Source organism: Heteronotia binoei, chromosome 4 (assembly GCF_032191835.1).
Source record: "Heteronotia binoei isolate CCM8104 ecotype False Entrance Well chromosome 4, APGP_CSIRO_Hbin_v1, whole genome shotgun sequence".
Taxonomy (NCBI): Eukaryota; Metazoa; Chordata; class Lepidosauria; order Squamata; family Gekkonidae; genus Heteronotia; species Heteronotia binoei.
This window is the reverse complement of record NC_083226.1, coordinates 22,417,516-22,430,763: the sequence shown is the minus strand read 5'-3', so window position 1 is coordinate 22,430,763 and position 13,248 is coordinate 22,417,516. Positions and strand designations below refer to the sequence as shown.

The 13,248-nt window shown below is 45.9% G+C and overlaps 1 protein-coding gene across 1 annotated transcript in view; it reads left to right on the top strand.

Annotated features, from left to right (window-relative positions):
• The window catches only part of FAM131B (family with sequence similarity 131 member B), a 90,908-nt gene extending 78,424 nt beyond the window's left edge, over positions 1 to 12,484 (top strand). Inside the window, exons 4-7 of the mRNA XM_060236931.1 lie at positions 4,119 to 4,213; positions 6,962 to 7,167; positions 9,944 to 10,087; positions 11,526 to 12,484. Coding sequence (XP_060092914.1) covers positions 4,119 to 4,213; positions 6,962 to 7,167; positions 9,944 to 10,087; positions 11,526 to 12,124 — 1,044 coding nt within the window. The 3' untranslated portion in view covers positions 12,125 to 12,484. The remainder of the gene's footprint in view (positions 1 to 4,118; positions 4,214 to 6,961; positions 7,168 to 9,943; positions 10,088 to 11,525) is intronic.
• Positions 12,485 to 13,248: the final 764 nt, after the last annotated feature.

Below are 13,248 nucleotides of genomic sequence, written 5' to 3'. Positions count from 1 at the left end.
AAAAAGGTGCTTTCTTTGTATCTCTCTCATGGAATCAAGGGAACTGGGCAAAGGAAGTTCTGGCTCTTTCCCTCCCTCCCCAGGGGACCAGGAAGGGGAGGAGCCTCAGCCAATAGAAGGAAGAAAGGCTTGGCTCAGTAGCTCTGCTGTGCGAATGAGAGAGCCTGGCAAAACAACCTCTCCACCCCCACTTCCTCTCCAAGGGAGGAGCCTAAGTCAATGGAGAAAATAGAGGCTTTGCTCTCTAGCTCCTGTGCGATTGAGCAAGCCTGGCAAAGCAAGCTGTGACACAGAAGGAAGCAAGCAAGAGGGAGAAGGAAGCAGACTTGCTCAAGGGCCTGGTAGAAGCTCTCCAGGGTCCTAATTCAACCCCCAGGCCACATGTTTGACATCTTTGCTCTTGTTGTTTTTTCTGTAGCTACCAGAGGTGATACAGTGGCAAATGTGTCTGTGGGAGGGGATTATCTGGGTTTTTATGATAAGCAGTAGTTCTGCGCTTACTGTTAGAGGGGCACGCTAACTTTTACGTTACCAACAGCACAGTCCTAAGCAGATTTACATGCTTTAAACCCCTCTGACTTTAATGAAGGGTACGACTCTATACTTGGAGTTGTATTATTTAAATATGCTTTCCTGGGTTGAAGGATTCAGCATTTAGGAGCTTTTTGTTGACACACAAGTACTGTGATTTTGCAAGCTTTATTTGACACCTTCCCTCAGTAGTGATGAATCCGGTAACAGAATGACTGCTCTGCTATATTTATCTAATTTTTTATATCACATTGTAACTCTTCTAGGATTCGGGAGGTACGATCATTTTGTTTATATATTTATGTACAAATGTATAAACCCTCCCTCTTGATGATACGCAATTATTATATTCGGGCATCAGGCACTACTAACCAGGGCAAGAGCTTCCAGCCACACAATAAACAAACTGATAGTTGACATCTGTCTTTCTTCTTCTGTTTTTCTTCTTCTCAGTTTTGTAATTTCCCTTTGCAACTCTCTGGTTTGCCAGTTTATTGAAGAAGCACATTAACTCCCTGCGTATGTACCAAAAGTCCAAGCATGCATTTTGTAATACATTAAATAAATGGATTCTCTGGTCTCTTGTCATTCCACCCTTCCCTTTTTCTTAGCAAAGCCTTCTGTTTTGGAAAAATAAAAAATATGCTAATTATGTGCCTATCCAGGGCTTCTTTGTAGCAGGAACTCCTTTGCATATTAGGCCACATACTCCTGATGGAACCAATCCTGTAAGAGTTTACAGGGCTCTTAGTACAGGGCCTACTTCAAAAAAACAATTTTGTTACTGATCCAACTATTTCTGCTCAAGCATGGGTTGATTACTTCTCTAACATATTTGCCGCTCCATGTGTATCCCCTCTTATCTTCTTGTTGTTCAGTCACACAGTCGAGTCTGACTCTTTGTGACCCTCCTATCTTAGTAAACCCCATAGTTACCAATATGCCGGTCTGGCCTCCAGTAACTCTGGAGGAAATCAGTGGTTTATTGAAGGGCTTATTGAAGGGGTTAAAAGCGGGTAAAGCACTGGACCCCGATGGCCTTCCTGCTGATGTCTTCACAGGGCCTACTGTGAGCTTCAAGAGGATTGGCTACATCCAGGGGGTGTGTCCTAATATGTAAAGGAGTTCCTACTACAAAAAAAGTCCTGTGCATATCTGCTTATTTATTACGGGGACATTGCTAGTTTCTTCAGCTACCTGGGCCTAAGAAAGGATTCCTGTTTTGTTTTAACCCACAGAATTCAGCAACATCTTGTGTTCATGGAGTCATCTCAAGTTTAACTATGATTTCCCCCTCAGAATGCTTTAAAACTTAGTGGTGTATGCATTTGGATGTATGATTGAAGTGCATATTCAGTTTCTTTTAAAGTTGTAGGTATTCTGAAGTGCATATTCCTGTTTTCTCTTGTGTAGAAAGCCAAGATAGCTTTCGAACCTCACCTGAACCTTAAACTCACCCCAAGGGGTGTTAGACAAGCTAATTCCCCCCACTTTTCCTACCCTCCAATACACAATCTAGGATTAAATAATACTGACCGCTTTCCTTGTGATCAGGATAATCACTTTAAAGAAATGGTTCAAAGCAACTACAGAAGGACCTCAAATGGGACTGGTGCTACAGTGCAATGGGGAGGGTGTAGAACCCTTTCTGCCCAAGCATTTCCCCTTGCTTTAGTAATCCCTTCAGGGTGTTGCATTTGGTGCTTATAGGTTTCCGCAGCAGCTGGGGAAATGACTGGTTTTGCAAAGGGAAAATGGCAGATGGCATGAGAGAAAGGGCTAGGCCAAACTGGTTTGTACCTTCCATGTTGGTTCTTAACTAAACATGGATCCATGGGCAGATCCAGTTAGGGATCTCCTTGTGTCTCATCTGGTGTGACCCTTCCTGAGAGAATGCAGGACCAGGGATGGAATTCTAGCAGGAGCTCCTTTGCATATTAGGCCACACACCCCTGATGTAGCCAATCCTCCTGGAGCTTACAATAGACCCAGTATGAAGAGCCCTGTAAGCTCTTGGCAGATTGGCTACATCAGGGTTGTGTAGCCTAATATGCATAGAAGCTCCTGCTAGAATTCCCTGTGCATGACAAACTGCTATGAAAAAAGCATGGTGGGATAGAGTGTTTAACTAGGACTGAGGTGACCCAGGTTCAAATCCCTACCCTAACCATGGAAGCTTGTGGGGTGACCTTGGGCCAATCACTCTGTCTCAGCTTAACTCACCTCACTGCATGCTGGTTGTTGGGATAAAATGGAGGAGGGAAGGGCAACGTTGTAAACTGCTTTGGAGCCCCAACAGGGAGAAAAGTGGGGTATAAATATAGAGAAATAAATATAATAAGAATAAATATGAAGGTATGCAATAATTGGCTGTATTGTGGATGTGCCCTTAAGCCAAACAACAAATGGCATATGTCTGGTGTGGTAATCTGAATCTAAAAAGGCAGCAATTCTAGGGCAAGGAGTGTGAGACTGAGGGGGGGACATGGGAGGGGTGTGGCCAGCAGCAATGATATGACACACCTCTCTAGGATTCATTCTTACTGGTATAGTAAAGCCATGGTTTTCCAGTGCTTTCCAGAGAGGACTGACATCACTTCTGGGTCTTCCCTGGAAGTGACATCACACTGTCATCTCGAATGTCATTTAATTTTTTTTGTCTCTCGCTGGCCTTCCAAGAAGTGGAAGGAAGCAGGAGCCTGAGGCAGAAGATACTCTGCTCTCAGCAGGTGCCTAGCAGTCTTAAGGAGGAGGCAGGCTCTGGACTGGAACTGTGGCACTGGTTTTCAACTCTTCTTCCATGGCTGCCACCGTTTCCATGGACAGTTAGACTGCTTTAAGCCCTCCTAAGGGGAAAAAGACACACAACTATATTATGCCTCTCTTTCTCCTTCCGACAGGGCTGAAATCAATCTATAGGAGCAATTTTTCTGTTAGAGAAATAGGCACAGCATGCATTGTTATTCTCTGTTCCCCAGCTCTATGTCCCTGACAGAGATCTCCCTCTACTCCACCCACACTGTTATTTTTTAAAGGCCAGGATACACATGGGAAGTTGCAGTGGTGGACCTTTAGCATTCTGCGTAGCTTTGCTTTCAAAAATATCTTTTCTGGCTGTATTTGTTATCTCCTTTCCAGACATTATTAATCTTCTACGCTTATTCCTCCCCTCTCCCTTGCATTCCAGTGCTTAAATGTGGAAGTATCTCACCTTCATTTCTTTTCCTTTCTCATGAATGCTTTTTTTTAAAAAAACAAATTGCCATGTGAAATCACACCAGCAGACCAGGGCTGGCCCAAAAGAACATGATATCTGGGGCAGAAAACCTGAAGAGCTCATACAGTCACAGTAGATGCCCCCAACCACAGGCACTTCCTTCCTTGGTGTTCATCTCAGTTAAGTTTCATTCAGATATTCAGCCCAGTTAATAACTTTCCCTCTTTGTTTGTTCCCTTTTCCTTCAGTTCTCTTCTGCTTCCCATTTCCCTTGTCTTCTTAGCAGTCCAGAATGGAATTCCTTTTGTCCCCCCTTCCTTTTTCCTTCCTCCACCCTACCTTTCATTCCTTTACTCAATCTTTCTTTCAGCTCTCTATGGAAGACACAACCTCCATCCTTCCCAAGTTGAAGCGAAACTCCAACGCGTACGGGATTGGAGCCCTTGCTAAGTCCTCTTTCTCTGGTGAGGATCCTTGCACTGAACTAATTATTTCTTGATCACCTTGTGTTTGCTTCTTAGCTTCTGCTCCTCACTTTGGACCTTGCCTAAAATACCTTCTTTTCTAAAATTTGTTCACCTGAGGAAACTTCATTACCATAAAAATTACAAGTGATACATACTTGTAATTTCCCTTTGATTATACCCCTAAGCCTCAAGATAACTTTTCACGCGCGTATGCTATAATGTATGAATAGCAGTCTCGTTTTTCTTGTCCAGGCACACACACAATAAGTCAAAAATGAACTCAAATTGCTTTTCATATGTTAATGAATACTTATTTCTTCTAACACTGAGGTTACTTTTCTGATATTGAGAGGGGAGTGTGTTAGGGCTTCCCTTACCTTAAGTGCTGGCCTGCAGAGGAGTCTTGTTGTCAATCTTTCTGCTCCACCTCTCAAAATGTACTTTCTCCAAAGTACTGGGCAGCCTTGATCCTTTATTTCCATCCAAAGTTGAATTCTAATCTGGGTAAGGAAATTACATTTTGAAGTAGAACAGAAAGAATGTCAAGAAAGGTCCTCAGAGCAGCAGGAGGAGCGAAATACTCCCACTACGTTGGCTGTGGGGTCGGATTACTTCCAGTAAAAACCCGGAAGTCACATAGGGGTCGCTCTAGGAATTTCTGGTGATTTCTAGAGCTACCTAGGTTGGCTAGACAGCGACTGGCAACCCTGAACTTGGGTAACAGAGAAATTGTACCAGAGGGGCATTCATAGCTAAGATCATTTATGCAAATATCCCAGAGGCTTTCAGAGTCGTTTCAAAGAAGGGGAATGAACTGTCAGCGAGTTGGCAGTTTTCAGGGTTTTAACCTCCAGTCTTCAGGAGAGGCAGTTAAATCTTGGTATGAAAAGCCAGAAGCTGGAGGACAAGCTATTTTCTCCAATTTCCATTATAAAATTTAAAACAATTTAACCTTTTGTCGGCATGTTCTTCTGGTCTTGATCCCTCTGTGGTAGAGAATGACTGAGTTTGAAAGGAAATGGAAAAGATAATTTTTTTTTCTATTGGAGATAAGATTTTAAAAAATAGCCTAAATCTCTTTTTCAGAAAATCACCACTTGGTCTTTAGGCTCCACCTGTGGATGTGATAGCCTCTAGTCTTGAGGTCTCATGTTCCTTCACCTGAACCTTAGGGTACCTAGAAACCCTTAGTGAGCTCACAAAATGGAGGCCTCTCATGAAAACCCTGGAGTTCAAAAATCTCCATCAAAATATGACCCTTCATTTTATTATCTATCATACATTATCATGCGTAAAGCACTTCAACAACACAATTAGCTTTTTTAAAAAATAATTTTTAAAGAAATATTCAGATTTTATAGGTTACAGGAGAAAAAAGGAAAGGTGGGAATTAGGTAGAATCAAAGGAAACAGACATTTAACAATTCAGCTTATCCATCATCTCATTACAAAACAGCTCATAATTTAAGACTAACACTACATTCAGTACATTTCATTTCAACACCAATCTTCTAAAGTTACACATTTAACTTTTTTAAAGTCAAATTATTCCCATAAAAATTATCAAATGTTTTCTTCTGCCATATCATCTTATCTTCTTATCCACAATCAATTGTTATTAACCATCTACGTTTTACATAAAGAAAATTTAGAAAGACATCATCAAATATATACACACACACACACATAAAATAGTATTTAGTTAAACTATTAATAGTTATGTATAAACGTGAAATAATTGAAATTACATTATCACATTGAGATAGAGTATTATAATCATTTTACATTTTATCCCCTTTACTTATAATACTCAATACAATTAGCTTTTTAAACACAACAAACACATATTAAATAATGTGATTTCTTACTTGCTGATCATCTGTATGGACTATTCATATTTTCTGAGCAATTTTTTTAAAAATAAGAAATTTATTTTGGAGAATGCTCTTGAAAATTCTGAGGAAGAACAGATATTTTTCAAATCAAGGCTACCTCAACAGAATACATGGCTAAACTTTGTCCATAATAATCAGAAAATTCAGTTATGAATAAAATGTGTCTATAAATGTGCATTTGAGAGGAGGGAAGTTTTGGAAGTAGCACAGATGAAAATGTAGTTGGCATAGAAGTATATATAGAGGCAGCCCTGCCACTAGGCAAATTAGGTGTCAAATTGGGCTCTCCCCCCCCCCTCCAGTGCCCTAGGCAAATGTCGGGGCTGCTTTCCTCCACTGCACTGCCTTGTGGCAACACTACTTGTCACCTGCAGCCTTCCACCACCACCCTGGCCCGTGGCATGCACAACAAAGTAAGGTGGGGAGCGTGCCTGGGCAGCTCCTCGCCTCTGTTCTGTGGTCTTTGCTGCAAAGAGTTTGTGCGCCAGCTGGCTGGCTTCGCTCCATCTCACTTCTGGAACCAGAAGGGATGTGAAGCTGAACCAGCTAGCCAGTGTGTAACTTCTCTGTGGCCAGGGCCATAGAACAGAGGCCGGGAGCCACTCAGACACCCTCCCTGTCCACTCACGCACACCCCCAGGGGACAGAAGGGTATGGGTGGCAGGGCGGTGGGCCATGGGGTAGTGTCATGGAGGGGGGCTTACCTGGGGTGCCATGTGCCCTAGGGCTGCCCCTGAGTGTACATGGAAGAGAAGTGGGGGAGACAGGGTGAAAGTAGACTCCTCCCAGGATGAAAACCGCAAATGTCTCTGGAACGGTATAATAGCCCCTTCTTGCTTTGTAATGTCTGGCGCCTTAGGGATATCTCGCAGCATGAAGGATCACGTCACCAAACCCACGGCCATGGGCTCGGGTCGTGTGGCTCACATGATCGAGTGGCAGGGCTGGGGCCAAGGCAACACTCAGCAGCAGCAGCACACCCATGAAACCATCCGCAAGGACGCCGATGCCTACTCTGACCTAAGCGATGGTGAGAAGGAGGCCCGATTCCTTGCAGGTACGCAGACACTCATTTGCTACCCATCGGTGTTTAGTTGGGACATATGTGTGAGGGCTTGGATCATCTGTAACTTGTAAATGTATCTTCCTGTAGTCTGGTCTGCATACACCATTGCCAGGAGCCTGGCTGCAATCCCTACAATTTTGAGGAGAGTGAGACATGGAGAAAAACGATGCCATGGATGTGTTGACGTCACTTCTGGCTAAAACTCAGAAGTGATGTCATCAACTGTCTAGGACTTTCTGATCTCTATTGTTTTACCATTGGCCAGCAGTTGGTGATAAGTCTGCCATAGTGACCAATGAAAATCCTAGGACCTCAGTGACATCACTTCTGGGTTTCAGCCAGAAGTAAGGTCAACAAATATAGTGTCTCCCCCACCTCATTTCCCAACCAACTGCCTCTCATTTGAGCAACAGTGGGGGCTGATAGGCAATGGCAGGTGATTGCCCACGGTCTGGAGGGGGAGGGAAGCTTGAGTTTAATTATTTTTTTAATCCCCTTTAGTTTTTTGATGCTGACATAGAACAGAAATGGTTTTGAGCAGGGATAGACTTGGACTGCATCCTCAAGACTGCCCAGTGTGGATTACTCCTTAATGCCTTTTGGGATTTGTGCTGTCAGGGCAGCATATGTAATAAGAAACTCAGTTCTGCCACCAAAATCAGCAGCCCTGTGTCCTGTTCCCCCTTTGCCTCCATGATGTGTCGTACAACTTACCTCAGGTTCTGATACTGTTTCACTGCGTTTTTCCCCTTCAGCCACCCGCTTGCTGTACAGTGCTGTCTGGCTCTACAGGGCAGGAAAATACTCAATTAAATGACAGGAATGCATAATTTTTACCATATTTTAAGGAAGGGGAGGGAGGCACTTCAACACACTTCTGTTTAAACAACAGCTCCCTGTTTCTAATTAACCTGTAGTTTCATCATTAACCAAAGTGCTTAAAAATGGTTGAAAGGCTTATAATTTTCTCCCCACCTTTTGAAAGCTTGTTTATAGGAGAAATAGGAATTATAATAGCATTAGTGATTTCGGGTATGGAATCAGGACGTGGCAGCCATTCTGAATTAGGGTTGCCAGAAATGAATACCTGGATGAAGTCTGGCAACTGATTCCTGTGAGTAGGGCAGAGCCCAGGCCAGAAATCATGAAGATATCCAATGTGACACCCACAAATACCATGGTGCTAAGGCCGCCAACTTCTAGGTGGCACCTGGAGATCTCCCACTATTACAGTTGATCTCCAGGCAAGCAAGATCAGCTCCCATGGAGAAAATGGCTGCTTCGAAGAGTGGACTCAATGGCATTATGGCCTGCTGAGGCCCCTCCTCTTCTCAACCCCCCCACCTTCCCCAGGCTCCACTTCCAAAATCTCTAGATATTTCCCAAACCAGGGCTGGCAACCCTACATAGTGGCCACCAGTGTGTGGCCTATTTACCAACATTTTGGCCAATCACCCATTCCTCATGGCAGCCATTTTGTAGTGGTGCCTAGTAGTCTTTCACAAAGTGGCCACAGGCTCAACAAATGTTCAGGTTAAGCAAATCCATGTTCAGGTTAAGCAAACACCTAAGAACAAAATCAGGCTGTCCCCCTTGCTTTTCTAATGGCTGGTTGGCCTTCAAAATGGCAGGGCTATTTTATTTTTATTTTTTTGCAACCTTATTTTGGATTAATTAATTAATGTCCTTGTGGGGCGAACAGTTCAGATTCCATACAACGTTGCTGGACTGTCAGCTGCACTCTAATCTCCAGAGGGAACTGTTTGGAAATCTATCCCTCCTTCCCTGTAACCTAGTGAATGGGATTGACTATCACCACCTACTGAAAGATAATGGAATAGAAATCACAAGGGCTGTTAGTAAATTTCTGGAGAAGTCCATTAAAATCTATGCGGGTCATGTTTTGCTATAAATTTTATTAACTGACTGTTCTTAATGTTGGACTGTATATTTTGTCTGTCCTTATTTTATCTTATGCCTGAGCATGCCAATAAAAGGTATAATGACGACGACGATAATTAATGTTGAGAACCAGAATGTAATGCATATAGGACCACAGATGAGCAGTTCTTAACTGAAGAGTAATCCACCTTACAGAGTCTTGCTGATCAGTAGAGAGACACAGGACGCTGGGATACGCTACAGAGTTGACCTTCTATTTAAGACCCCAGACATAGCTTCTCAGGGAGGCATAACCAGGGTTGTGGAAGCACCAAAGAACCCAGGGCCAGCGTGTCCATTAGGTGACTCTAGTCTAGGTGGTCGTAGGCCTACAGGCACAGCCCAGGGGGGGGGGTGCTAAATTGGTGCCCCCCCTCCTGGGTTGTGGGGGGGGGGAGGCAACAAGTAAACGAGGAAGGGAGAGCTACTGCCCTTCCCACTCGCAGATGAAGGCCCCGCCAATCAGCTGATTGGTGGGCTCTTTCACCTGCACCCCCCTGCACGTTTTAAATAGTGTGGGAGGGAAGGGGTGGCAGAGGTGAGGGTGGTGTCGTACATGCGTCCGGATTACAGCACCCGCAGCCAGGCTGGTCATATCGCTGAACTCAGCATGGCCTCCAGCATAGCAAGGAAGGGAGCTCTGCCCTCCTCTCAGATGCCCCAGGTAAGTCCTGTGGGGGGGGGGAAGACCAGGGGTGGGGGGGCCTCACCTGGGGCACTATAAGGCCTGGCGCCACCACTGAAAGAACCAGCAGCTGAAGGAGCAGGCAAGAGTTGAAGAGCTACATCTTCCACCACCGTCCCTCTCTGATTGCTTGTAATGCAGGGGTGATGCAGCAATTTGCTATCTCCGAAGCCACCCTCATGGCTTGGTCTTCCATGGATGGCGAGGACGTCAGTGTCAACTCCACACAGGAGAACCAGGCTGGCAACTACAGTGAGAACTACCAGGAGATGATGGAGAACCAAGGTGAGTGTTGACCATCAGACTTCTAGGCTGAGAAGGGGTGAAGATGGGCTTAGGTTTATAGGTAAAGTCCATGATGGTTTTCTCAGAAGTAGCTAAACACAATGTTCCACTCTCAAGGCGATGGGTATCCATTGCCTCCCCAATTTGCTTGTGTCTTAGAGGAGAACAAGCTCCAGAGGCCTTGCCACCATTACTGGAACTCACCTTCTTTTTAGGGGTGGAGGTATGGGTTGGGTCACTGCAGCTCACTTTTGAAGTGGTGTGAGTCAAGTAAGCGGCTTGGCCTCTGTCACCTCCCGAACCTGTGCTTTGGGAGCTAACCACTGGAGATGGTAGTGGAGCACGTTGGGAAATCAAGGGACTTCACAACTCATCCTATACAACTGCAGGCCAGGGCTTGGTAGGAAGGCAAGTTTGGTACTTCAGGATCTCACCAGCTTCCTGAAAGGGTGTATGAAAAGTGCTTTGAAAAACGCTTTCAAGCACTGTATAAATGTCAGGTATTAGAATTCCTTTAATCCCTTTCTATCCCCAAACCTGATTGGGTCTTAGACCTGTCAGGAGATGGGATTTGGGTCCAGAATCTCCCCGAGAAGCTGCACCTGTGTCTACACTGTACTTCAGGATGCTGGTCATGTGATCAAACATTTTTCCAGACCAAACTGAACTCTTTCAGCATAGAAAACTGCTTCTTGGAGAGAAGGGTTCCAGCGCAGTTTTACTGCTGGCTTTCCAGTTTTATATGTGCTAGGAATCGTTTTGTTTGGAGGAGGCTCCTTTTATATGTACTTTCTGGAAAGAGGCGGGTTTAATTTCTCAGTGAGAAGTAGGCCTTGGAGAACACTCGTTGCCAGGGCTGGCTCTGTCACTAGTCCAACCAGGCAATAGCCTAGGGCACTGGCCTTCCGGGTAAAGGAAGTTCTGGCAGAGCCTCAGCCAATAGAAGGAAGAGAGGCTTGACTCAGTAGCTCTGCTGTGTGATTGAGAAAGCCTGACAAAGCAAGCTTTGGGGGGAGCCTCAGTCAATGGAGAAAATAAGAGGCTTTGGTCTATAGCTGCTGTGTGATTGAGCAAAGCAAGCTGTGACACAGAAAGAAGCAAGAGAGAGGGAGATAAAAGCAAACTTGCTTGAGGGCCTGATAGGAACCTTCCGGGGGGCCTAATGTGGCCCCCAGGCCACATGTTTGACACCCCTGGACTACATGGACCACTGGTCTGATCTAGCAGGGTTGCTCTTGTTATTTTCATCAATCACATGATTTTGCCAGCTCCAGAGCTCCTGGAATTCCCCCCCCCCCCTTGTGCCTCCCTTCTTGGCAGCTCTAGATAGTTATCCCTGCCATATAACTGAGGCTTGTCTGCTCTCTTCTTCATTTTTGACCTCCTCTGTCTCCCTTTCTTTTGTTCTTATTCTCTCTCCTTCGGTCCCTGCCTGAAGATCACCTGGCCCAGGCACAGTACGACAGCTGGCCCCACTCGTATGTCTCGCAAGGCATGTATTGCCTAGGCTCTTCCGATGCCTGGGAGACGAGCGACCAGTCCCTCATCGCTTCCCCAGCTGCCAGCTCTTACGTCGGCCAGAACTTCGAAGAATCCCAGCCCAACCTTCAGGAGAGCGTTCTGATCCAGAACAACCTTATCCAGCAGCACCAGTTGCTGCAACAACACCAGCAGCTACAGCAGCTACAACAGCTGCAGCAGCTACAACAGCAGCAGCAGCAACAGGCGCTGCCCCCAAATACAGGCCTAGTGGATGTTTGGCCGGCTCAGACAGTTCCTAGCAATGGCGGCGACAGCGCGGAATCCAGCACTGTCGTAGGTGTTCACACAGAGGAAGAAGGGAACGCCGTGGTGGAGAAAGGCCCGCTTTTGAACAAGAAGCCCTCGCCGGAGGAGGACGATGTGGTGTGTCGGGACCTGGAGTCCCTTTCCCCTCGGGAGGAGCCGGAGCCCGCCGCCCTCAGCCGCAAGGTCTCAGACGTTACGTCATCTGGAGTGCAGTCTTTCGACGAGGAAGAAGGTGAAGCCAACAATTGATGCTGCCACGCAGAACCCCTTTGCCATTATGCATGGGAAACACGGGTGGGGGGGAGTGATAGGGAAGCCCTTCTCCAGCTCCTCAAATTCCCCAGGCACATGAGCACATTTGGGGTGTTTTTTTTTTCCCTTTTACAGAAAGGGTAATCCAAGGACCGAAATTTCGGGGCAATGCGAAGCCCCCCCCCCCATCTCTTCCTGCACGGGGTGAACTGAAGACTTGGGACCTTGGATGGGGTGGGCACAGGAAGCTCAGGGAACGGACATCCTATGACTTTGGGGGGCAGGGTGCACTGGGAAGCAGGGCTGCCTCACTTGGGATGCAAACTTAGGCTTAATATGGCGACGGAGAGGATCTTGCCGCAATCTGCATTGGCTGTTAGGACCCGAGGCCTTCTGCAGATGCAGGCAGAAGTTGGCTTGGTAGTAGTGAGAGGTTGTGGCTTTGTCAGCACCTGTTCGTCCAAAATGGCCGCCTCGAGCCTGTTTGCCAGATCTACTTTTTTTTTAAGTGAGGCGCTCTTTGAAAGGCAGTTCTGCAATTAAGGCCCTGCGTATCAGGATGGGGAAGGAGTGACTCTGTGAAGAAGTGCATCAGAACGAGAGGTGGATACCAACTGTCTGGCGGTGGGGACAGAGTCGCTTGGCTGAGTCCAGACGAAACTTCGTTCTCCAGCATTGATTCTCTGGGAAGATCCCTAACGCGCTTTTTAATCATCTCCACCTGCCTGGGAGCTGGAGATTGGTTTCCCCCTCCCCTATTTACTGCTGGGCACTGCATGCAGGAGGGAAGGGAGTGTCGTCTGTCTTTTTAAATATAATTTATGCAGACATGGAGTTTTCTTTTTCCATCTGCGTGCAGGCGAGACAAGGCAGAGAGGGCAACGGGAAGCAAGCATGTATGGTTTCAATGTCAGTTTTCCAGTTTACATTAGGGCATTTGTTGCTTTCCACCTACATTTAAAAACATATTTCCAGGTTTTCTAAATGGTAGCTACCAGAAATAAAGACCTGAGTTACCACCTGTGGTAAAGTGGCGCACTTCTCCCCATTGGTGGGTCCTCTGTAGTGCCAAAACATCAACGGCACAGAGACTGAGAAGAGATCAGTTTTGCTCTCTTTCC